Genomic DNA, 26,955 nt, shown 5'->3' on the forward strand with positions numbered 1-26,955 from the left:
CCTTCTGTTCAGGGCTATTCTCAATCCATTCTCTACCCAGCCTGCATCTGTGTTTAGGATTGCCCCGATGCAGGTGCAGGACCTTGCACTTGGCCTCATAAGGTGAGCACACACGTGGTAACCATGGGAGTAAACACCTCCAAGGAGCATTGCCTGCTGTCCATGAGGTCAGCCCCTTGTGCTGTTGTAAGCTAAAAAGCTGGCCTTAGCATATAAAACAAAAGACAGGGTTAAAAACTGTGCTTTAATAAAGAAATACAAATGACAAACTAAAAACGTATTTTATTGGGCTGCTAATAATTACGGGCAGTGAGGGTGGAGGTGTGAGTAGTATTGTGAGCTCTTGGGAGGGGGCTTGGACACAGTCATTCCCCTCATCTCCCAGAAATCAGATATCATCTTGAGCATCCTCACCAAGAACTCACCCACCTTTGCCTGCCCTGGGGACTTGGCAACTAGCAGACTGTCACCGCGCAGGCTGGCACCCCAGACCCAGACCCTGCTCCCGTGAGCTCAGGTTTTGCATCCCAGCACCGCGGCTCGGTGTTTATCTGCAAATTGCTCAGCTTGGGAAATAAAAGGGGAAGCACTGAGAAGCTCAAGTTTTGTATTCGCATCAATATAACTCAGACTATTAACCTCTCCTGTCACTGATGCTCGTCCTCCCCAGTCTCTCACCCTTCCCAGTGCCCAGTGATGCTTGCCCAGATTCACACTGGAACTAGTTGGACACCCAGGAATCTGATTTACGCTGATGTAGCCAAGATATGAATCTGGCCTCGCAAATAACCTTTCTCTTTGAGTGGGAAACAAAATACGTTAATCTCCTTGGTTTAGAAACCCATATGTTTCTTTTACTTGAACACAGAGCTCTGTCCCCCCATCATTAGCAGATGTCTTGCATATGAACTGTATTACCTATAAAGTCTGCTTACTCCAAGCAAACGTTTCTCAATGCTTTCTTTTTTTTTTTTTTTACTTCAATTTGAAGTGAAAGGTACAGTATAGGATTCAAATGCTTTTGCATTACACGGGTTTCCAATCACTTGAAAAACCCCATGGAAAAAAAACGACTTCACAAACCTGAAACACCCACTGAATCGTTTTGCTGTGTTTCATTTTGCCTACCTGAACTTTCTTTTGATTTCCTGTATTCTTTTTTTTTGCTTTAAATGCCACTTAGCTTTTGCTTATTTTATTTGATTTATTTATTTATTAAAAAAATTCATAGCTCCTGTTTCAGTCTCACTTTGTGTCAGTATTTCTACTCCGTGGATGTGTCAGATGCACAGATAGGAACATCGGGAATTTGCCCAAAAGGCAGAACTACGGAGTAGCTCAAAGAAAGAAGCAAACCTGAATTCTGAAGCACGATTTGATTTTGTCACACTCTTGCCCACACTGAACACTGGCTCCAGGGCTGCATGCAAAGAAGTGCGGGCAGGAGAAATAAGAGGTGACCCACAGCTGATTCAGAAACTCGGATTTGTCACCGACAGCTTGCTGGCCCTCTCGCCACCGTCTGGATGACACCTCTGACTTTTCTTTGGCTCAAAGATTTAACGTTAAGGCAAAAATAAGACACAGTGTAGAAGCTCCATCAAATCTTTGGCACAACAGCAACAATAACAACAACAAAAAATTACTGTACACATGAGCTGAGAGGGTAACATTTCCCAGTTAAGCAAAGGGAAAAGTGCTAAATAAATTGCACGTACTAGAAGGTGGCTGGATTAACAACAATAAGAAGCATTTCCATCCTTTTTTTTTTCTTTCCTTTTTTTTTCCTTTCTGTCCCAGAGATGAAGAAAGTTCCTTGGCGAATCATCATCTTGAAAAGGGGGTTCTGCAAAAAAGCTGCTTGCAGTCTTCATCTGGATCATACAGCCTTTGCCAAGAACAGATGTAATTCTAGCTGGAAGCTCTTCTGAATCCTCCCTGATTACTACTCCTGGAAAGAGAAAGATGCACCATCAGAGCAGTGAACACATGGTGTCCCGACAGCTCTTTGCACAAATGACCATCATTGACACACCATGGGACCTGCTAAGAGTTGAGCTTGCACCTGTAGGTGCCACAATGGAAAGTGAGAAAGTTGAGAGAAGCTGGATTTGGGCAGGAGATGGTGTTTATTTCTGTATTTTAGTTATTGCATTTGCTTTTCTGCATGCATCAGCCTGCAGGACTGCATCCTGTCCCTTCTGCCTGCACATCCCCCTGCGAGTCGGCCATGGCAGATGTACTTGGGTAATTGCATTTGGCCGCAGAGTATTATGGCCAGGTCCTTTGGAAAATACACAACTCCAAAGTGCAGCAGCCCCAGACAGGGAAAACCTCATCTAAGCCCTCTTTAACATTAAAATAAGCCCTGTGAATATCCCACAAACAATTGGTAGCATAGTTCAAAACAGAGTAAAATCTGCAGGGCTTGCTCTTTCATGAGATCACATCTCTGTTGTCCAAACTGCCTTCATCACGTGGGCTGCTAAATCCTCCTTTAAGTAACTTAGGAATTAGAAACTTGGAAACGAGATCCCACTTTCCGAGTCCAACCACCGTTTCTTGCTTTTAGTCAGTGGATTTAAGAGCCCTTCAGGGTGCAGCATGACCTCTGAAGGTCCTTTGGACACAGCCATTAATTCCCTGGAGAGATCAGACATCTTCCTGACAGTCTTAAAAAGGTCAAACCCCTTAAAGCTTGGCCTGAGAAACATTTTTTCCTCAATCCATTTTGTTTCTGTACTGCCTCTCTTTTTCCATTACTGGGTATCGAAACAATTAGGTATAAAATATTATTAAGATACTGATGTTTTATTTTATGTTATTTTATGTTATTTTATTTTATTTGTATCATTAGGGCAGTGGCTTATGGGATCAACCATCACAGCTGAGCATCCACACTAGGCTAAGGGGCAGCGGGGTCAGAAATCCACCCTGTCACTCCTTCCTGCAAAGTGCAGACCCTGGGAAGCACAGGATCATCAAGATTTCTCCTGATAAGAGGATTTTACTGAAAATCAGGACATCAGGAAAAAAAATTTCACAGAAAGGGTCATGGGGCACTGGCAGAGGCTGCCCAGGGAGGTGGTGGAGTCACCATCCCTGGAGGTATTTAAAAGCTGCGTAGACAGGACACAGTTTAGTGGCAGATAGGAAAGATTGGACTTGATGATCCAAGAGGTCTTTTCCAACCTAGTGATTCTATGATTCTATGAAAATGCCCAGGTCATCCTCCATGTAAGAAATGCTGGTCTCTGTTGGACCCCCAATTCATGGAGTTGGAACCAGCACATGTGGATATGGCAGAGGAGGTGCTTGGCCGTGTGGGTCTGTGGGACGACAGGATGGAGCCATGGTCTGGCTACATCTCAGTGCATCCCAGCAATTAAGAAGTCCCAAATAAAAATCACTCCGTCGATCCCAGCCCACATCAATTGCTCTCCTACCTGAGCACTAATAGGCTCACATTCATGTTTGGCTCACACCAAATATGAAACCAGAGCTCATTATTGCAACTATTCTCAATAAAGAGGTGTCTGCTGACTGTAAGACACCACCTAGGGCTGCCAGGAGTGGAACGGTATAGAAACTATTGCCCTAATTCAAGGCTTTAATTGGGATCAGGGATTTTGAATACATGAGGTTTAGGTGGGAGAATGACAAACAGGATCATGTATGGCAAACGTTTCTGTTGGGAGTCCCTAAAATTATTTTCCAACAATAAATAATATATATTAATAACCTGTAAGAAAAAAGTTGGTTGTTAATTTATCCCACATGGAAAGAAAATGTAAGAGAAGAAAGAGGAGGGAAGCAATGACTGCTCTCATTAATACTGAAAGACAGTAGAGAGACAAATCCCTCTTATTCTCATCTGGAACAGGAGTATTAGCAAGCAAAATCTCTTCCACTGCAGGAACAAATTACTCAGCAATAGCAGCTTTATGCCCTCAGCCAAATCCACTGGAGTCACAGGGCCCGTGGGTCCTCTCTCTGGTGCTTCTCATGCTCTTGCAAGTGCTGGTCAAATAGGACCTAAGATTGCAGTTAATGCCTCCGGCTTTTGTTCAAAGAGACTCTTCCCTTCAGCTCAGGTTGCTCGATGCTGCTAAAAAGCATTGGTGGGTTTTGGGAAGTAGGACAATTTTAGGAAGAGGAGCTTCTGCTCTGAAACGTTTGCAATTGGGACAATCAGCCACGGTGGAGCAAGAGAGAATATGTACACACCAGCCAAGGGCAGGGCAATCATCCTGTACCTTCGAGGAGAAGGAAATGGAAAAGGGAACGGAACAGAGATCCCTTTGCAACCTGACAGAGGATCTCAGTAGATCTCATTCTCTCGGCTGGTCCCCAGGTGCTGCCTGATGCTGGCTATGGATTATGTTAGGTGGGAACAAGCTCCTTTCTTTCCCCCTCCACCCTTCTATACTCCAGCCAGGAGCTCTGAAGACAGATTTATTAAACAGGGTTTGCTTTAAACTAATAATATCAGAACTCCCATGGCTCTTGAATTTGACAGCTGGCCCAATGACCTTGGTGAGTTTGCAGCATCACGGTGCATTTCAATCTCTATAAATCAAAGCACTTCTGGAATTAAATCAGCCTTTGTTCCAGGGCTTCTCCTCTCTCTTCTACTCACATTTTCCTTTTGCTGTAGTCACCTGATATCTGTGGGGTGGATCTTACCCTACTCTTGCTAATATCCTTACTACAAAGGCAATGGAGCCTACTCTGAGAGCCTTCTCCCACCCGTGGGAGCAAGTCTCTGGCCCCAGGCTTTGCGTGATGCGATGCGGCAGCTCCAACACCCCTTAAAGCAAAGTGAATTTTGGGTGCTGTTGTGCAACAAGGCGTGCCACACCACATCCCTTTTGCAAAGAAAAGCTTTCAGCCTTGCTCTCTAGAGCGCTGAACCCCTTAATGAGCCAATGCAGGGTGTGCAGTGCCCTTAGGGATGCACAAACTGCTGCTGCCTCCCTCCCCGGAGCTGAGCACACTCACAAACTTGTCATGAGCCCATAGCCTCACACTTCTGCCCGCTTTGCAATTGCTGTTTTGGGTTGCAGGGACATACCAAATACAAGCGATAAACATGGGATATGGTGCTTATGCAGCCTTGCTCCCCTCCGCAACCTTATTTTTAAGTGCCCTGCGTGTGTAATCCTTCAGCCAGCACAAGGCAGGGATAACTCATAGCCAGGCAGATCCAGGCACCCCTCGGGGATGCTGCTGTCCCACAAGCAGCAGGACAGCTCGGAGTGGGTCGCTGCTCTCCTGTGGTCCAGCTCCTCCCCGGGTCCCACGGAGCCAGCGGCTGTGGGGAAGCAGACTGGCTGGCTGCCCGCTCTCGCTTGCAAGTCCTAGCAGGGAAATGAAGCTATTTTTAAAGAGGAACCTCTGCTAAGTCAAACTGCAGAGAAAGGGAGATTGAACCTCATTATCAGACCCCCACCCCAACCCCCGCAACCCGCACAAGACGGGAAGCAGTGAGGAAGAAATGCCATGCAGATGATCAAGATTTTTACTGTGCTGGCCCCAAATGTGTTATAATAATCAATATCAGATGATCAATAATGGCAAGCCCTGGCAGCCGGGATCATCCGAGCAAACCAGGGGGTGGGAGCTGTGGCTTTATCTCAGGGCTCTGTCTAAATAAATCACGAGTCATGATACCGTGTTATAGAAAAAATATGCTCCAAGCGAATAGTTTCAGTGCCATACAAATCAAGCCTGCCACTACCATTTCTCTTTGTAATATAAAACATTAGCTTGTTCACTTTTGCAAGTAAATACGCCCGTGTAATGCACTCCTTTGAATTCAACAATGCGAATAAGCGATAGCTACAGTGGGAGCTCTGTTTTTAGCAAAGTAGCAATGAGGCGGCATCAAGGCATTGCAGAACACAACAATAACTATTTTGTATAATGCAATAATTACATACACAATGTGAGCCATTTTAGCACAGCAGACTGCAACAAATAGAGTGGCTTTTCACTCCATATACGCGTCTATATCGTTTAATTATTGGGGAATATTTATAGAGAGATAGACTTTTAATTTTTAATTCCTTGTGTCTGTGTGCACACACACACAGGCACAAAAACAAGAAACTAAATTCCAGCTGAAAACTTTTATTGAGCTCCAACTGCTCGCCTGTTATTCATAACCCAGTTTCCTCTCTCACAAAGAGACCTTTTGCATGGTTTGGTTTTTTTTTTTTTTAAATGTGTGTGTGTGTATGTTTTTTTTTTTCCTTCTGCCTCGCTAACAGCTGCTCGCAGTGTTGTATCCTGAGTGATGATGAGGTTCTGAAAGTGTTTTTTTGGAACAGATGGCCAGGAGAGAGCTGGGGAATGTGCCAGCAGCGAGCTGGGGAATGCGCCAAGTCCTGCAGTGACTGAGTACTCCGGGTTCCAGCTCGCGTGCCTTTCTCCTGCCCTCTGCCCCAAGTGGCGCCAGCAGGACTTCCCAGCTCGCGCTCCGAACATCTGGAGTCTGCGACTGCCAGAAGAGTCGGGACGGGGGGAGGATGAAGCAAAAAAATCCCTCACCCATCCCTCCCTGCTCCGGCTTAGCTCCCATGGCCGCGGCGATGTTGCTGCCTAGCACGAGGGCTGATCAAAAGCAAAGAGGGAAGGAAAAGAAAATGAACTTTGTGACGGGAGTTTGGGATATATTTCTTAGTGCTCACGGTTTTTAGTTCAGTTCTGGGTGTCTTGTACAGGTTGTTATATACATATGGAGGTTGGATCTTGCTCTTGAAGACTGAAGGGTTGTGGTTGTGCTGCCCAGTGGGGAGGTAAGGTCAGCCCTGTAGGGCTGGCGTTGGGATTCTGTGGGGCTGGGGGATGTGGGGGGCTGCAGCACACACCTATGCACCGACAAAAACACCGCTTTCCAGGGAGAACACCCTGCCACACACCCCTCTATCCCAAAAATCCTATCCCTACCCTGAGCCACGATGTTGTCTTTCCTGCAGGACACCAAAACTTGGCCCTGGGGGCAAAAGCTATAAAAAGAGACTGTGCAAACAGCAGGCTGGACCCAAAACCCTACAGAATCCATGTGAGGCTTTCAGATGACCTCTGACCACTCAGGACAGTGTCCCATGCAGAAACGGGGTACAGCAGGGAAGATGAAACTTGGACTCCCCTTTCTGATCCAGCTCCCTTTGCTCAGCGCTGCCAGAGGATGCTCTTGGCTGGAGACAAGGGCACATTCCCCCCATTTTCCCAGGACATCAGAGTGGCCCCATCAGGACTCAGGGCTCTGCTGAAGGTGTAGCAACCCAGATCTCTGATGTGGTGTGACTCTTGTGCGCATGGTGAAGGGCAAGGCTTGGTCTCAATCACTTGTATAAGCAAGACAAAGCCAGCTTTAAAAAATGGAGACTATCACCCAAATTCACCACCCCTCCATGCAGCTTTTTCTTTTAAAGGAAAAGGCATTTGAAGCCCTTCAATTATTCTCTTGGCCACTTATAAATGAGTTCTCCGATCACCAGAGACCCTTGGTCAAGTCTCAATTGCAACAACTAAAAGCACCATATAACTGCAGTCAGGACTGCAAAGGGGATTTTTTTTCCTAACCAAGCTTGAAAGGCTCAAGCCAACTTTTCTAATTAACAGAATGGAGTGGAAAGGGTGGGGGAAGCCACCCCACTAAATTTCCTATTGCAACAGCAGAGTCTGAACAACAACCTAACGTTACGGACAGCAGATAATTCGCCCTCAAAAACAAAGCAAAAGGCGATGCACAATCCAGCAAACACAACATCTGGAGCCCCTGCCTGCCAAAACAAACTCCAACCAGCTACTTTTTTGTGTGAGAAACTCATGGTGCCACAGCACATTGCAATCAAAGAGTGGGGAGAGCAAGCGATAAAGACAAAGACTGGGAGAGAGAGCGATAAAGACAGAGACACAATAAAATGGAGATGACAGGAGATAAGGGTGCTGTGGACCCAACAGTACAGCTCAAGAAGCGGAGGTCTGTGTTTGGGCTTGCCGTGATTTTTTTTTTTAAGAGAGAATAAAAAAGGAAACCCAAAACTAACAACAAAAATATAACAACCACCCCAAAGTCGGTAATTCAGAGGAAATGCTCAGCAAGCAGTGGTTTTAGAGACCTGATTAAAAACACACACAGCTTACAAAAACGTGCCGATTTCAAAATTAACGAGGGCACAATGATATTGGGCCAAGCCATTGTATCCTCATCCAGCCGCCCATGCGAGACCCCCCAGGAGAGACAGCCCTTCACACCACCTGACAACCAGAGCTCAGATCTTTCCTACACAGTCATCTCAGATCTACAACTTCACCCTAATAACAGCATTTCCCTCCCTCATGCTCATGATGAGGGAGGTACCAAGATAAGTCCTCCCAACCCAGGCTTTGCATCTCTATTCCCATCTACTGGGAATTACTGGTGCTACTTAGTGGTACCTACTGGTTTTGGTCTCATCATCAGCTGAACGTGCTTTTGCCATCACTGCTGGAAATAAAGCAATACCTAACAGCCTGAATTCCACTATCAGTCCCTGAATCCACGGCTTGCCCTAAACTTGGACTTTGCCAAATAACAGCAATGCATTTGCAGGACACTTTCCAGAAAGAAAAGTAATGCAACGCAGGGAGAAAGACTTTGCCTCAGGTGCAAACCCTGGCTTTCTTTTTGGAGAGGGCCTTTGGAGAAGGGTTAGGGTAGATGTCCTTCAAAAATGTGCCAAAAAGGCTGATTTTCTCTTGGTGATGCTGTTTCTGTGGATCGGCAGTGGTGCGTTGGGAGATGGGACGTGCTGATGCCCCATGAGAGTTTCATTGTTCATGTGCTCTCTATGGTCTCAGGGCTTTTCTCCATGCGTCCGCTCTGGAGCGAACGTTAGAGAACAAAAGCCATAAATGGAAGACTTTTAATTCTTAATTTATTTTTTTAATTCCGGGTGGGCTCATCCCCAACCCTCAGATGTGAATACCCTGGGATTTGGAGCCATTTGGAATGTGGCTCTGCATTTTCTGTCTTTAAGCTGCATTGGTTTACATTAATCCAAGACTGTGGGTCTCAGCCCATCAGACACCCAAAGCCTGAATACCAGCTCATCAGTCTTCTGAAGCCCCAAGAAGGACGCTCATCCTCTTCTTCCTCCTCATCTTGACTTGGGGAAGGGACCCAAGACCCAACTCTCACCTTGCTCTAAGGTTGGTGGCATCACATCAGTGTCTCTGGGACACCACCACCTACGGACCCCACAGTGACACTCCAACTTTATGGTGTGCCCAGGAACTCCCCCAATACCTCCCAGTTTCAGTTGGTGCTGTTGGACATGGGTGAGCAGTGCCGTGCCTCCACCTGGCACTGCTGTTCCAGAGGCATAAATACAGCCCATGACAGCGAGAGGAAGTGACAGGGAGTGTGCTATTGTGTTTATTTATAAACCAAATTTCTGCAGGATGATTCGTCTGGCTATTGAGGAGGAAAATAGAGGAAACCTGTCCGAATCAGAGGCAGATCTTAACGACACCGGGGAAGGAGCCTGCTCCCCGGTTTAGCTGCCCATTCATCCATTAAAATCCTGCTGATTTATTATCCCGCCTGACAAGTGAGCCCAGAAAGCAGGGGGAAGTTCAATTCAAGTTTACAAAACTCTTTTTGTCATAAAAGCCTGAACAAAGACATCAATCACCCATTAATTCACCCATGTCACTCTCTGAGAGGAAAACTGGCAGAACGCTCTGATTCCTCCTCCTGCCGCTTGACGATGATTTCACCTAATTGGTTCAGTGTTAAGTAACCTAAAGGAATGCAAGGCATAATTAGATTTAATGTTGTTTCCTCAAGATACCCACATGTCCTTCAGGTCATACATCTTACTAATGTGTTTATACATACAATGTCTCCATTAGCTACTTTTTTTTTGTTGTCGGGTGATTTTTCTCAGAGATAAGTGTTAGATTAAACAAAACAGAAAACACAGGCAAATGACCGTGTTTTATGGGCTCCAAAAGGCAACTCGAGGTTGGTTTGGTTTAACAAATAACAGCCCCAAGATGACTCTAATAGGATCACGCTCGTGTTAAAACACACGATGGGCGACTAACAAGAGGAAGAGCCCAGTGCGGAGGATGGGAAGGAGAAAAAAGCTTTTGATTAGAGAGGAATGTGGTTATTACAAGATCAGACAGATGGAGGAGAAAAAGAGAGGGAGAAAAAAATCAGGAAATTTTCAAGAGGTTAAGAAAGGAAGGAAACCACTTTGGGTTTTCTCTTTTCCCCCCCCCCTTTTTTTTTAATCCCCTTTTGTAACTTTTACCATCATTTGGGGGGTGAGGGAGGGGAGGCTGTAACATACCTTCCTTTTTTTAGATCTTCCTTCTGCTTGTAAGGTCCTAGTGCACTGCTCCACACATTCAGAGAAGCTCATGTTACTGTGGTCAGCACTGTAATCCAGGTCTGCTAGTCTGGCCAGGGAAAGGATATAGTTACAGGCTATTCTCAAGATGGCCAGTTTGGACAACTTTTGACCATAAGAATAGCAGGGAACCTAGAAAGGGTAACAGGGAAAAAAAATGAAAATTAAAAATTAGGCCAGATAAACAAAATATCTTGCTTGAAGCATGACAAAACAACTAGGTTATTTTCTTAGCAGCTTTTAACATAAATAGGAACTCTAGCGATAAAAGGCCATATGGTCCCAACAGGTTTTTAAGCAGAACTCCCCTGCTGATCTCCACGGGGATGAAAGCAGCACGAAGCCTCTTGATTTCAGCAGGGCAGTTCTGCTTAAAACGCAACGGCAGGATATGGCCCAGGACGTCTGCCTGCCATTCGGTTCACTTCTCAGAGGCTCTGTTTTCCTTCGAAACCTGCAGCCCCCATATCAACCAGTTACTCTTCCCAAGTAACTTACTCCACGCAAGTAGCTCCAATACCATCACAGAATAAGGCAATAAGGGGGGGATGAGCAAATATATCACAACCTAGTGTTTTGGGGCTCAAACAGCATCAGCCATGATTTGAAGCCCATGTGAAAACATGATGCTGTTGTAGAAACACGACCTGGATGCAGTAATTCCTACCTGCTGAAACACCCCATCATGGTATATCACCTCCCAGAAGAGACCAAAGCAGAGCCTGGTTCAGGGCCCTGGTTGTATCTTACGCAATTCATTTCTTTACTCTTGAAGATTTCTAGTGTAATATGAAACATTTAAACAATTCAAACTAAACAGCATGTGACTGAATAACTGAATAGTATACATTTCCTGCTGCAGAAGGTTTGATTGCTTGGCGATCGCGATGCAGCAAAACACTACATATGCGCTCCGTTTTAGGCATACAACTTTGATATATCCAGCTTAACGAGAGATCTTCTTCTGAGTTCAATGGGTTTGGGGCTCTGTTTGCTCTTGCTAGTCTGCAAAACTGCTAAAGGTCATTCAGTCTTTAATGCACAAGAGTCTATTGCTTGAGAGAAATTGGAGCTGGGCATTTATCTGAAATCCATCCTAGCCACTTGGACCATCTGTCAATCTGAGTTTTCGTACTACATCAGTCACTGGAATGCCTCAATGTCCCGCTATCATCTGCCTCCATACCAGTCTCCATCTTCCTCATCGCTCTAGGGTGTCACACTACTTAGGGTTGGAGATTTTGTAACGCTTCTTGCTGTGCTCATGCCTCAGCTTCTCTTTTCTTTGCAGGATCTCAAAGCCAGGTTCAACGCCGGAATGATGTCCCTGACTTTACATAAGGTAAGATGGGTTGTCCCCCTCAATGAACCTCACAGCGACCACACGCAGATGCCAAGGGAGGAACAGAGCAGCTCACACATATATAGTATTTCCCCAAGTATTCTGCCAGGCTCCAACTAACATCAGATCCATGACCTCTTCTAGACGGGCCTCCTCTGTATTTAGCAGCCCAGGATAGATCTTTTTGTCCATTAATTTGGTCTGGTAAACTGAACCTCTTTCAACTTTTACTATTCACAACAAAGCAGGCAATGAATCTTTATTCATTTTCTCTGTGACACATGTTCTTAGCCCTACACCATCTCTCGTGCCTCTTTTCCAGAAGGAAAAGTCTGAATCTCCTTAGCTGACAGATGCGTGGAAGCCACCTCACAACTTTGATCAACCCTGCTGCTCTTCCATGAACATTTCCTAGTCCTACACGTGCTTTTGGATCCGGAAGGTCCAGAGCACCATTCTGGTGTACCAGAATGGTGTACCAACAGTATTCATGTTGTGGGCGTATTTATCTAACAGATGTCAATGTTCTCTGTTTTGTTTAATATTCCTTTGCTGGTAACTCCTGATTTGATCAGGCAATGATCCAAGATTTCCATTGAACCATCATTTCTAGCTTTTGAGATAATGGTCAGCTTAGGGTCTATCGTATTGTATGTGGAATCCGCGATGTTTTTTCCCATATGCATCAATTCACTTTCGCTACATCGCATTTCATCTGCTGTATTATTACCTTGTCACTCGGAGTCATTAGATCTCTCTGTAGTTCTCATTCTTGGTACCTGCATCAAATATCTGTACCTATTGCTGGAGTATGGCCAGAAAACTTCCTATCTCACTGCTTACCCACCTTTCTAGGTTCTCTATGAACACACCGAGCGGCACAGCTGACAGTCACAATTTCAGGGGGTGGGACCTCAGGAGTCTCCAGCCCAACTCCCCGCTCAAAGCAAGGCTAAACTCAGTGTCAGACTTTGTCCACTGCAACACCCCTCCCAACAGGAACCAGGTCTTTTCCCCCACCCACTGTTCCCTGACTGTCCACTGATCACTACTCCACACTCCTGTCCAAGCTGACAAGTTTCTTCAAACTCTCCTAGGGAGGAGCTCTGCCATAATACTTATGGAAATCCAGACCAACTACAATTGGATGGATCACCTTTATCCACAAGCATATGGATTTTAATCCTGTTGACCCTATGGGTCATTTGTCTTATACGATACAGCTGGGGCACCCAGCAGACTTCTCCAGAAGCAAGCCAAGAAGCTTCAAACAGCCTTTTTCTGTACACATCATCTGCTACTGGTACTCCTGTGAAGGGGCAGGGAATCTACTTTTTCTCTAGGAATACCCAGTGCCACCACTGCATTGACCTCGGGTGGCAGCTGCACAGAGCAGAAACTCCTCTGCTAAGAACAGAAACTCAAAACCGACAGAGCCACTTCCATGTCCTGCCTGCTGGAAACAATGCTAGGTGTCCAGTGGGATTCGAGATACACCCTTTACGACCCTCTTTGCAAAGTTGGCAGTCAAGGAAAAGGCAAGGCTACGTACTATGCCCATCACTCCAGAGTCAATCAGAGGGGTAGCTGGAAATGGCTGGAGTCTGGTGGCACAAAAGGGCCTCGTTTTACCCGACAAAATCGCTCTCTAAAACCTTGCCTTCGGCTCTTTGCCAGCATTATGCACCCGCCAACAGCGCTTGCTCTCAGACTGTAATACCTGGCCCCCAGATGCAATAAGCTGAGAGCTATTTAGGAAGCAAGAACTTCAGGCAACAGAACCACCGAAGTTTCTTTTGATGCCGATGTAACAAGAAAGGTGGAGATCCCAGATCAAACAGCAGCAAAAAAGACCAAAGCAAGATGGAAACTAAAATAGAAGGATTCAATGAAATATGGGAATAATTTCAGAAATGAGAGTAAGAAGGAAGTTAATGCGAGTGGAAGGAAAATAGACCATGAAATCCTTGAGGCTGATGCACAGACGCTGCCCAGTTATAACACAAGAAGACAGGCTAATGTCTAGTTTCCTCATCTGTTTTGCTCTTTCTTTTGTGTTTTGTTTTTATTTAAAAAAAAAAAAAAAGAAGCAGCAAAATAAATAACAGTTTTGAAGGACACGTTCACTACGAATTCCAAGAAAGATCTCACTGCTAACATAGTTCACAAAACCCTTTACTGGGATTACACAAGGCTTTCCCACATGCCGCGACAAAGTCCAAACTGTAGCTGCCCCCTTACAGGCAGGGGAAGAGGTTCACCTTGTGCAGCTCAGACACCTCCGTGATGGGTGCGGGGCACCAACATTAGGAGATAAGAGTTTTTGCCATGGTAACAGTGTTAGAATAACTGTTTTGTAGGAACCCTCCCTGTCTTGGCTCGGCTCCTGCCATTTTAATGTTTCCTTTTGAATTAAACATGGGAAATTGAGAGAGGAATGAGCCACTTAGTTCAGATCCAGATCCAAAGCTACCCCAAACAGTGAAGGGAAAGAAAGTTAACTTTGTTTTTATCCCTTCTTTAACACAAAGCAGCAGGGAAAGGGGGATAGATTTGCACAAGCTGGTGTGAAGGATGTCGATGACACACCTGGATTCCCAGAAATCTTCAAAATTCAACCCAAAACAGAGAGATGGCCTTGGAAACAGGAAAAATGCCTGATGCTGGTGTGGCTGTGCAGGTGTAACCTGTGTAACTCCCACAGGATCTGTGCTACACAGATTTTCAGTAAGATGTAATGCAAGCAAGCATCTGTCATGCTCCTGGTGAACACCAAGTCCTCTCTTTCTGCTGCCTTCTTGCTCATCACACTCAAGTCAAACAGATCCCAGTGCTTTGGTGGGAAAGCTGTGAAGACAGGAGCTGAGCAGGTCTGCTCAGACCAGGGGAGATCAGAGGAGAGCTCAAGTTCCTATGCAGTTAATGAAAATATTTCCCTTATCTGACCTCACTGATTTCTGCCGAGCAGCAGCACGGCTCACCATCTTGCATGCATTATTTGCAGTGATTAAAAGGAATTAGGAAAGAACTGCAACTGAAATTTCACACCAATCTGAAGGAATGCAGCTGTCTGCTAGAAAGGAAAAGATACTGGCACCATCCTCAGCTTCAGGAGATCAGCATGGCAGTGGGCTGGGACCAGCGGGAACCAGAGCTACAGCCAGAGGATATTTGTTGGTTGTCTCTGTGTAGGGCTCTGCAGACTCTCATGGGTCTTATCAGTGATCCCCAGGCTGGCAGGGGCTGAGGCAATGCAAGATGCACGCTCTTGAGACATATTCCTGTGCAGAAGAGCCCTTCTTTGGCAGGAACAATGGACAGGATGTGACCTAAGAGGTCTTTTCCATCCTCGATGTCTGCAATTCAGAGGCAGAGCCCCTGGAAGACCAAAGATGCTGCCTTTGAAGTCTGTGGGAATTCTGCCACACACTTGACCAGTTCAGTGCTCAGCCCACAGCCAGAGCTCTCGGGAAAGGCAGAACTCTGCTGCTGCTCCCTGAAGATTCACTGCTATCCACCAAAGACACGGTCTTAGAGTTGATTCTCATCCACGGCACAGAAGAGGAGACTGCGTGATAAGGTTAGGAACAACTGGAGAAAAAGATGGGTGAGAGTGGTACGATAACCACTGCTGCCGTATGAAGGTGCAGAGTCAGTTCACCAGTTCACCATGATGGGTCTGTGGGGAACAAACAGGAACATCTCATGGACTCTAGGAGCATTAAGCCATTTCATACCATTGAGCTTCTGGCTGGGTAGCTCCGTCTTTATCAATAAGACTCAATTTCTATAGACAGCCCCTGGACCTGTACAGATAATGTCTGTAAAGCCAAGTCTACTCTGCTTCTATGCTGCATGAAAATGCTGGAAGAAAGAAGGTGCTGGGCGTTCAGACTTCTCTGTTATTGTACTAGAAATAGGACTCGGCAGCACAGACTTCCACAGAATCCCTCCACATGAGGGTCATGCAGGGCAGAATTGGGCCCCCTGTGTACAGCAGAGAAGATGGGATGGCTCCAAGGCAGAGAAACGTTCATGTTTGCAATGCAGTGTAGGCTCAGCCCTCCTGACAGCTAGCTCCTCCACAACATGTCATAATAAACTGCTGATTTTACCTGTCTGCTAATTCATCTGGTTTATTTTTATGCCGGGAGTTGAAACACATCAGGATCCCCTTCCCTGGGGAGAGCATTTGGCTGCCTCCTCCCTGCGCCTGAACACAGTGCAACTGCCCTGTCTCATTGTTTGTGCTGTACCTCCTGCCAAATATATTTCCAGAAGGTTCATATAAAAGTCCAGTGCTTAATAGTTCTGGCTTTCATACATCCCTCCTTTCACCCTGAGGTGAGTCAGACATTTCCCAGGGTTAAGTCACCTAGTGGGAAAGGCAGCAGGTTGGAACACCAGGACTACTGGTCGTCCTTGCTCACTGGTCCTCAGCACAGGGGAAACCTCTCTCTTTCACCATCCGGAAGCATCTCCGGGGCTGATGTCTGCAAAGCCACCAGGAGGATAAGGAGGAGAGAAGTTGTGGATGCCCACATCGCTGGACGTGTTCAAGGCCAGGTTGGATGGGGCTTTGAGCAACCTGATCTAGCGAAAGATGTCCCTGCGCGTAGTTAGAGGTTGGAACTGGATGGTCTGTAACGGTCTTTTCCAACCCAAAACATTCTGTGGTTCTATAAGCAACAGCCTTAACAAGCTGAAAGCCTTGCCCAGAGATCATTGCCTGTTTTCAAGACATGTTATTTTGTGGAGCATGTCTGGGAAGGGTTTGAAGCCAGCCTTTTTCTTTCCACCCAGTTCCAGGGGGGAGGTGAACACATATGGGTCCTCTTACTTCTTAGGAAACCCACTGGTTGATGAGCTAGTTGGTGTGTTCAGATTCACCAGCAAGGGACTTGGCTTTCCTACCTTGCTCTTGACAGCTACATGCCTCGTGTCCTCCTAACATCCCAGGTGGGACGATGATAATTTATACAGCTGTATGATGGAAAGGTCTGCCAGCATTGCTGGGACATCCTTTCGGTGTCCTGCCAGACCCCTTCAATGCCACTGATTATCAGTGGATGGATCTGGTGACTGCAGTCATGACACCACGGAAGTAGAGAGCTTGCATGGAGTCCTTGAATTTAAGACCCAGGAGAAGCATGGTGTGTGGTTCAGAGCTATCAAGCAGCTTGCAGCTCCCAGAAAAGGAGCTTTGCTGCCTGCAAGAGTACTTCTACATGCAGCAGTAGAGCCTGCTGCAGAGCCCTGGTCCCCAGATTCCCCTGCCCACAGCACAGCAACAGCCAGCTTCCACTGATGGGTCCTCCATGCCACTGCTGCTCACTATACTGAACTGAACTTCCCCAACTTGGACAACCCTCAACTCTCTCAGCCTTTCCTCACAGGGGAGATGTTCCATCCCTCTGATCACTTTCATGGTCCTCCTCTGGACCCACTCCAACAGGTCCATGTCTTTCTTGCGCTGAGGACTCCAGAGCTGGATGCAGTGCTCCACGTGGAGTCTCACCAGAGCAGAATAGAGTGGCAGAATCACCTCCCTCGACCACCTGTGGGTGTTACAGTGTCATATGCTCTGCAGAGCTCTATTCCGGCCAGTGGTGGGCAGATATCCCATACAATGGGTGTGGGAGGCTTTTGTTTCTCTGCCACCAGACTGCAATGGTGGGGAACGGGCAGCCCTGTAGCAGCAAAGCAGTCCCAGCAGAAAAAAAGCCTCATCCCTGCCTCTCAACAAGCAGTAAAGCACCCAGACAGGGACCAAACCTAGCTTAAAGATGCCAACAAGAACAAAAGCAGCATCGCTCAGGCAGGAGCACTAGTCCTGACCCAGGCGCCTTTGCCTCCCGGGTGGGTCCATCACTCAAATAACCCAGCTCCCGGTTCCCTCCCAGCTTCTGGCTCCCCCATTGCTCACATTGCAGAAACATGAGTTCACTCCTTGGAGCGAATGAATTGGCTTCCTCCAAACAAAACCTAGGTGTGGTGCTGGGTGAGTTCACCCTGGGGATCTCTTCCAAACGGCAGTCTGATTAATGCTGCCCCAAGCCTGGCTCTGCTCCACGTTGGACAGTCCTCCAGCACTATCCCTGGACTTTCTGTACCCTCAAAGCCTCCTGCACATCCTCAGGGCATGCAACACACACTCTCAGTATCATGCATGGAAAATATCATATTGCTGGGCTGCAGCAAAGCTCTTACCTTAGTGCAGGCTCTTTGTACCACCTCCCAAAATAATAACTACACAGAGGACTACTGGGGTACCACAGGACAAACTCCAGAGCCATTTGGCATGGAAAACCTCTCTAGAAGGAGATACCTTCAAGCATTATCGGGGGGAATTATTTTTTTGAGTGACATTTCAGTAGTGGTCATCTCCACCTCAGAGGTCCAAAGGGTCCGATTCCCAATTCATCTGTGGAACAGGAGAACAAGCTCCACCAGAGCTAATTGCACTAGACTAGCCCCAGCTTGGCATCAGTGATTCTTTAGTCACCGGCCACTGCTGGACACAGGGTTTTCCACTCCCTTGCTATCGCTGCTTAGACTCAGGAGCTGCCCCAAGCCCGTGGCCAGCTGCAAGACAACCCTCTCACAGCACATGTGTGGCTCTGCTCGCATCCCTGCCTTCCTGCCTGGCACAGTGGGAATTGGGACCTGGGTGGGTTATAACACTTTGTGAACACACGTGGCATGGACCAAAGAAGAAGCAGGTCAAGAATGAAGAGCCCAGGGAGCTTTGCTGCAAGGCAGCGTGAAGTGTCCCACCTCCCTACCATGGGGACTGCAGCCCAGAGAGGAATTTGAGAGCAGATTAAGGCAGCGAGCGGAGGCTGGATTCAAAGCCTGCTGGAGAAAAGCAGACTCTTTCCTCTGATTTCAGCAGGAGCCGTAAGAAAACACAGAGGTTAACACGGGGGTGGCTGCAGCAGGCAGAGCAAATACCTCCCAACAGGAGCGGGATTTGTAGCAGAGGATAAAATCAGTTAGACAGCAAGCAGCCAAGGGAGGAAAAAAGCCCAGTTCTTGGTGACACAGAGTCATTGTTTTCAGGATTTTTGTCCTTTTGTCTGATTTCTCCCTTATTTTCTCTCTCCCTGCACTGCCTTCAGGACAGTATTTTATCATCTTCTTTAGCTGTTAAACCACAGTGCCGCCCTGCTCTGCCCCAGCCAGGCTCTAAATAACTGTAAGCGTCACCCAGACTGGCTGAAACCACTGAGACACTCCAGTTAACGCTGTGCTGTTCAACAACAACATGCAGAGGTGGCACCACATGTTGCAAGCAATGTTGTGGAGGATGCTCTGGCTCTTCCAAAGTCCAGCGGCATTTCTCCAACTGCCACCATGGAAGAGAACAAACCCCCCTGCCCAGCTCATCCCCAGTGGGTGGTTTGTCTTCAGGAGCTGGGTTTTAAGGCGTCTTGGGGTTTCCTGCTAGTGGGATCATCGAGGGCTGAATCACCGGGAACAGGACTGGGAGATGTCAGCAGGTGCAGGAGGAAAGCTCTCAGCCTTCCCACCACACAGTAAGGACATGTCAGTGACAGTGGTCACATAGTGTCCTGCCTGCACAGCTGAGAAACCACAGCTGCCTTTGGGATGACACATGAAGAGGACGACCATGTAATGATGCACCCCCAGAACAGTCTCAGCCTCCACCGGTTTCTGGCGAAGGCACTGCTCAAGCTGCAGGTCCTGCCTGCATTTAGTGCCTGGCTTTTCCTTTCAACCCCCTGCAGATAGCTTGCCTTCACGCCACCCCATAGCAATGCAACCTCCTCCCATGGCCTTGAGGCTGCTGCTCCCAGTGTCCCACCACGCTCCCAATGGGAGCAAGCAGGGTCTTTTCGGCACTGATTTATAAACCACCCACAGCAGCCACGTGCACGCTGGCAGTAAAAAGAGAAAGGATACTATGATGCTACTGGGGGGAAAAAACCTCCACTCCAGCAGCTAAAAAGCCCTATAAAACCCTAAAATATCCAAGGAACCCACATGAGTGTGAGAGCAAGGCTGTCAGCTGCTGAAGCAGAGAGCGCCCTGGTAATGCAGTGGTGAAAAGATTTAGAAAAACGCCAATATACTTCAAGGGAAAATAAATGTCTGTGGACACATTTGCTCCCGGCGCAGACTCTAGCTTGCTGTGGCTCAGTGTGTTGCTTTCTTGAGGAGGAGCTGGACAGCAGTGCTCCAGAGAGAAACCAGATGTGCAAGCCTAGGCAGGCTCCAGATCAGGGAGGCTTGCTGTGGTTGTCTCTGTCCATCAAGGGAGAGTTTGCTGCCACCTTAGGGTCTGTCAGCACAGCTGAGAAGCTTGACTACAACTCCTGCGAGTGCATCATACTGATAAGAGTTGGTTTGCTTGGGTGCCCACTGCAGCCTATCAGTGGAAAGCATCTTCTCCTGGCTAATGCCTCCAAGAGCAAACCTGATGGCTAAGTCCATACTATAATACATGTTAAGATGCTTCAGTTTCACATTCGGGATGTGCTGGAGTAAGAGACTCTTGCTGCCAATGGAATTTGCATACAAATAAAAGGAGCTGGTGTTGCTGGCCACCATGGCCTGGCCTGGATAGCAGTTGCTCTGAAGATGTGCAGTGGTGTTGTTGCATCCTGTCTCCTCCAATGGGTTACACTGCTTCATGAACTAACATCCACCAGCACGTGGGCACTTCAGACAGAGGAAGAGATGACCTTGGGTTCTCGTGAACTCCGCGCTGCATCCCTGTCTGCATCAGAGATGTTTGAGTATGTTGACCACCCACAATAGCAGGGAGAGGGAGAGAAAAAGGATGGAAGTGACAAGTCACGTCACTCTTACTAAGGGGAGTCTTGAAGCAGCTGGGACAGAGCAAGAACTCACTGACCAGAACCTTCCAGAGCATCAGAGAGCAAGAGAACAGTGCTCCAGATAAGAGCTGCCCAGCCACAGGAACAGCACCCAGGAGGGACACCCAGAAAAACAGCAGCAGAGGGAAAGCAAAGTATAGAAGAAGTATCTCCACCACCCCAAAGTGGTTTAGAGCAGGTGAGTGTTTTCCATGGGGAACTACATCCTTAGCCTCAGGAGTTCACTGTCAGTGGAAGGATCACTTGGACAAATGCTGCCTGGGAGATCGAGGCAGGAAATCTCTTCTAGACTGAGCAGCTGAAGATGCCACGTGCCAACACTAGGGTTAAGGAGCAGTATCTCAGGAGCATCTATTCTTCTGTCCCACTTCAGTGTTACAGCCCTATGGTGAAGACAGCAGCTCGATCCAGAGAGAAGGAGAGAGATCCTCAATCCTGGTGGCCACGACACCAAGATATGAGCACAACGGCAATGACACATCACTTCCAACGGCAGGCAGCTTCCCAGAGCTGTCAGTTACCCATCTACCTCCCACCTCTGAGGGGGCCCTGGCCTCCGAGGTGAGCCGGGGACAGCTAAGTGCTCAGGGACACGGCTGGATTAGCCTTTTCTTGTGTGAAACTACTGTGGTCGGCTCTTCCTCCACCAAGAACTGGGGGAAAAAACACCCAGCCCTTCCTGCCATCTGGAGAGCTAGCTGACACAAGCTGAAACATGTGTGCCATATGTACACAGCTGCAGAGAGCAGGGACACCACTGTCAGCCCATCCGCCCAGCACACTGCGTGCCAGTTGCTCGCCCTCGGGTGGGCTGCCGAGAAGGGGAGAGTGTCCTACAGAAAGGCAAGGCTTGCACTTTGTCCTCCTCCTCACCGGGCACGGATGGGCTTCCTACAGTATGGCTGTAGAGGGCCTGATCCTGCAGGGATTGGGGTTTTATCTCATACATGCCAGCAGGGATGGGCATCTCCAGCTCTGTGCATCCAAGCAGGGTGGGTAAGGGGATGAGACCTGTGGGGGTGCTGGGTACTAGTAGCTGAGCGGGGATCTGGCTTCCAGCAGCACTGCATCCAGCACCCAATCCCTTCCCAAAAGAGCATGGGGCCAGGCCTGGCTGTGTGTAAGTGCGGCACTGTCCCATGCTCCTTGCCCACCCGTCTGCAGGGAGGTATCGGTTTCAATGCCTCGGGAAAAGTCTCCCAGCTGCTTAAGAGCCTGATACGTGATGACAAGGAGGGGACAGAGGACTAACCGAGGAACAAGAAGTAAACCGAGGCTTGCGGCTGACAGCACAAGCCTGCATAGGGCTGATCACCCTTTGTGCGCTCGGGGATGTGAAAAGACGGCACTTACTTGAGGCAAGAGAAAGCTGCCCTCCTGCATTTACCTCTACAAACGCATCTCTCCATACTCTCGCTTCCTGGACCTGCTAACCAAGACGTGACAGAAAGCAATGTCCTCTCTTCTGATCCCAACTGCTCCTCAAAAACCTTGCCGCCGGCACCGGTGTGAATGATTTGAGTGACAAGCCAGTGCCGCGCGTATGTGCAATGAAGCCGACTGTCACCTGATGTCACGTACAGCACCAAGCACGCCGTTGGCAGCCCAACAAGAAATGAATCCAAATGTCATCCAATGATGGTTGGGACAGCCAGCCCACCCCTCAGCAAATTGCTAGGAAAACCTTGCAGCAAACATTTCCAGGAGAATGATTTCTTTCTCTCTACAGAGTGAATAGAGCTCTGCCAGTATGTTCTCATGCTGACCCTTGAGAACGGCTTTCATGGGAAGAGAGGACAGCAACTTGTTCTCCAGGCTCTTTGGGCTCCCAGCTGAGACCAGGGCTGAAATGATTTATGGAGACAGGGCCAAGGCCAGGAATCTGAGGCTTTTCAAGAGTTGCCCATTTCCCAAAAGAGTGCGGCTTTAATTTGTTGCTTGCCTGACTTCTGCTTGAGGCTCAGCCTAGAACAAGATTGCCAGTGATCTGGGAAATCACTGCTACTTCCCCTTGCGGTTTTGGTGGTGTAGATGTCTGTCCACGGAGAATTAGACTGACACTTCCAAGTGCATAACACACAGTTGCCAAACAACTGAGATATGGAAGCAGCTTACAGAAACAAACTATATCAAGTGTGGAGTTTGAATTTACAAGGGGGAGCCTCTCAGCACCGGAGGACAGCATCCAGCACATACCGGATCACTGTGATTATAACAGAAGTTGTCAGTTCCCACTACTGTGGCGATTAAAAATGCTCTAGTTTAGATGCTCATCAGCAATCCTCTCCTGACACAGCCCCAGACTCAGCTTGCCCTTTTTACTGAGGTCAGTGCTGGATGTCTGTTTGCAGAAATGGATGATGGGGAAGGATTAACTTTTGGGGTGCAGCCACCCAACAGACAGCAGTCATTGAGAAGGGCTGCAGGCATCATGCAGAAGATGGGAACAAACAGAGCTTCTCTGAGCAGGAAAGAGGATTGAGTCCTAAAGCGAACATACCTGGGGAATGGTGTGGATAAGTAATGTCTGGAAGACGGTAGCCAAAAGCTGGGTGTATGAGCCACCCTGCAAGCAGAGCGTGCCGCTCCCACCGCGCTGAAGGGACCATCCTGGGAGAGGTGATGCTCAGCGTCTCTCAGGATCACTCATCTGCAGGTCATACCCTCCAAGCCCTTTGTACCTCCTCCCTCCTATGCACCTGGAATAGTCCCATTGGCATTTACTAGAAAGGTAGAAAAGGCGGGACAGCTAGGCTTGCCCAGTGTGGCGGCACACCTCTATCAGTGAGCTGTTATGTGGTGCCTACACACAGAGAGAAGTAAGGGCTGAGTATAAAAGCCAGGGCACCGATTTATCCTTGTGGGGAAGATGCAAGAACCTTGCTGGCTTTTCTGCATCTCTCCACATGTTGGGAGGTGATGGGAGTGATTTTGTTCAAAATATCACTTAACTTTCAGCAACTCCATGCTGCCAGTGAGAACATGTTTATTACTTTTCACAGAAGACCATGAGGATTTTCAAAACCTCTCAGCAAGAACACCCGGCTCTGTACATACTTCAAGCACACACTACAGCAAAACTCATGGGAAACTAACTGGTAGGGGACCACAACTCGGCTATCCCTGGTGGCCATAGGGCACACGGAAAGTTTCAGAGGTGACTGCAGGAACCCCAAGGGATTCGAGAGGTCAGGAAGGCTGCACAGAAGTCAGTGGGAGCATGTTGATGCCCACATTCCTACAGCCCACCCCAGCAGGAGAGCTAGTGAGAGCATGTGCTTTTAGCACAGGAGCATCTCTCCAGCTTACAGCTTGGCCAAACGCCTCCTTCAATCCTCCGTTTGCACTCAAGAGGTCTTTCTTGGTTTTCTTTCAGCCCCTCACCCCCATGTCATTCTCTCTCCAGGGGAAAAAAAAGTCCAAAAGTTTCTAACTGCAAGCAAATTAAAAGCCCTTATTTATCTATCTTGATTGTTAGCATAGCGCTAGGGTTGGTACTTCCAGGCATTTTAAACCGACTTCCCCTCCTGTCAGGCGTCCACCCCAGGCTCCTGCCTTCAGCCTTCCCTGGCTTTAGGCGCAGGGATGAGCATACTTCATCCCCATGCCCTGCGCACCCATCAGCACCTGAAAGGGACAGCAGGGATGTGTGGGCGTTATCCCTATGCATCCCTGCATCACCCGAAAGGGGCAGCGGGGATGTGCGGGTGTTATCCCTGTGCCCTGCATCACCCGAAAGGGGCAATGGGGACAAGTGGGTGTTATCCCCTTGCCCCGCATCACCCGAAAGGGACAGCAGGGATGAGCAGGCGTTATCCTCGTGCACCTGAAAGGGACACCAGGGATGCGCGGGCATTATCCCTGTGCACCCAACAGGGTCAGTGGGGATGTGTGGTGCTATCCCCGCGCCCTGCATCACTCAATAGGGGCAATAGGGATGTGCGGGTGTTACTCCTATGCCCCACATCACTCAAAAGGGGCAACAGGGATGAGTGGATGTTATCCCTATGCCCCACATCACTCAAAACGGGCAACAGGGATGTGCGGGCGTTATCCCCGTGCCCTGCATCACCTGAAAGGGACAGCAGGAATGAACAACCGTTACCCCTATGCCCTGCATCACCCGAAAGGGACACCAGGGATGTGCGGGCGTTATCCCCGTGCACCCGAAAGGGACACCAGGGATGCGCTGCCGCCCTCCCCTTGCCCCGCATCACCCGCCAGGCCCCGCCGCGGGGCAGCACCTCTCCCCGCGATGCCCGCGGCGGGCAGGCACCATTCCGCCCGGTCAGGTACCTGCTTCCTGAGCGCCTCGAAGGCGGCGCTGATGGTGTGGACGCGGGTCCTCTCGCGGGCGTTGGCCAACAGCCGCCGCGTCTGCTGCAGGGCTTTGATCTCGGGCGAGCCCGCGGGCGCCGGTGCGGGGCGCGGGGAGGCGGCGGTGGGCGGCGGCGCCGCGGCGGGGAAGGCGGTGGCGGCGGCGCCGAGCGCGGCGCTGCGGGGCTGCCAGGCGGGCGGCGGCGGCGGCGGCGGCGGAGGAGGAGGAGGAGGCGGAGGGGGTGCAGCGCGGAGCCCCGAGCGCCTCCCGCTCAGCACTTTGAGCTCCACGCGGAAACTTTTGCAGGCGTGTTTGCGCCGCAGCCGCCGCAGCGTCCCCAGCTCCGAGGCGCAGAGGCGCGGCCAGGGCTCGCCCGCGGCCAGCGGGGCGCTCCGCATGGCAAGGGGCGCTCGGCTCCGCCGCCGCCGCCGCCGCTGCTGGTTTTGCCTCCGCTGCTGGTTTTACTGCCGCTGCTGGTGGTGCTGCTGGTTTTACTGGTGTTGCTGCTGCTGTTGCTTCTGCCACCGCCTCGCCGCCACCGCCGCCCATCTGCGCCCGCTCCCTCTGTCCCCGGCTGCCTCTGTCCGTGTGTCTGTCCGCCGCCGCCGCGCAGATGAGCGGCTTTAAAAGAAACAGGAAGGCTGGCTTTTTTTTTTTTTTTTTTTCTTCCCAAAACAGCTGTGCTGCCAATCTCCTTTGTTCATCCCCCCCTCCCTCCCCTCCCACCCCACTCCCACTTTCTTCTTTAATCTCACTCTTCCATGCGATTGAAGAGAAATCCCGCCCCCTCCCCCCGAGACTCGTCGAGACCCCCCTCTCCTTGCCTCCCGAGGGAAATACGTGATTTGCTTTGGTTTCCATCTCCCCTTCATCCCGCTTCTCCTCTCCTATCACTCTTTGCCCTCATCCAGGTCCTCATCTGCGGGAGAGGGGTCTGCCTGACTTCTCGCTGCCTCCCCGAAGGTGCCCGGAGTACTGAGGGCACTGGGGAGCAGGAGCCGGAGAAGCTTCAAGACCTCGCAGATCTCCCTCCTGTCCCAGCTTCACCTTTCACAGCTCCCCAAAGCCTTTGGTTGCTGCTCTGCCACCGATTCCGACACCGAGGAATTATTCCACCGCAAAGGGCTGCCCCATTTTTCACAGGGTTAACAAGGGGGTTTGGACATATGGGTAGTTGCTACCAGCCATGGGCTGTGTTCTGCTGGCACCCCAAAACACCTAAACTCCCTAAACTCCCCTTGCCGCCGCCATCGGAGCTCGGCAGAGCCAGGGGTCTCCACAGAGCCATCAGCAGGGTGGGAGGGATAGAGAGGGATAGACTCATCTAAGGTCATGGTCAGAGCTGCGGCACAGCTGGGAATAAACCACATGTCATAGGACTGTAGGAAAATTCAGGACAGAAGGGACCTCTGGAGGTCTCTGTCATTTTTTAAACTGCCTCTGCTGTTTAGGCACCTGGTTTCTGTTTTCAAGTCTCCTAAAGCCCATGGCCTTAAAGTCGTACTGGGGTTAGGCGATCTAAGTAATGGGATCTAAGTTGTGGGATGGTTGAATTCACTGCAGAGAGAAGGATGTTAGTTCCTAACCCTCCTCCTCCTCCCATGCCATGTCAACCTAGCAGCCATCGGCACCACGTGGGGCGAGCAGAGGCAGCTCCTACTGACCTAATTGAGGCCCATGAAACAAGAGAAGCTCTGCCTGGTGGATAATGTCCACTGCTTTGTGCTACTTGACCAGGCTGCCGGAGCAGACGTAGCAAGGGTTTCTTAAAGTAGAGAAGTGAGAAGTACTGGAGATAGTACTACCGAAGATATGCTGAGTCCTGGTTCAGCACCATATCTGTAATAGCTGTGCTGCCCCCTCCATCAAATCCTCTGCACCAGGTGCCACTGCTGTTTGGTTTTCTTTTGCAGAAGGACTTTAGGCGAGTCAAGTGAACTCAGAAGTTCCTGACTTCCCAGTATGGGTAGTATCACCCCCTGCCCTGTGATGATGCTGGCAAACTGCTCAGATATCCTC

At 49.1% G+C, this 26,955-nt stretch overlaps 1 protein-coding gene across 1 annotated transcript; it reads right to left on the reverse strand.

The window, feature by feature from the left end:
• Positions 1-208: 208 nt before the first annotated feature.
• ATOH8 (atonal bHLH transcription factor 8) lies at positions 209-25,555 on the reverse strand. Its single transcript, XM_054065864.1, has 3 exons — positions 24,915-25,555; positions 10,353-10,544; positions 209-1,951 (listed from the first exon to the last, which is right to left on the reverse strand). Exons 1-3 carry the CDS (start codon positions 25,332-25,334, stop codon positions 1,946-1,948), a joined length of 618 nt encoding a protein of 205 aa, XP_053921839.1. The 5' UTR covers positions 25,335-25,555; the 3' UTR covers positions 209-1,945.
• Between the last annotated feature and the right edge of the window lie 1,400 nt (positions 25,556-26,955).

The sequence above is a fragment of the Cuculus canorus genome, chromosome 4 (genome assembly GCF_017976375.1).
Source record: "Cuculus canorus isolate bCucCan1 chromosome 4, bCucCan1.pri, whole genome shotgun sequence".
Lineage (NCBI taxonomy): Eukaryota > Metazoa > Chordata > Aves > Cuculiformes > Cuculidae > Cuculus > Cuculus canorus.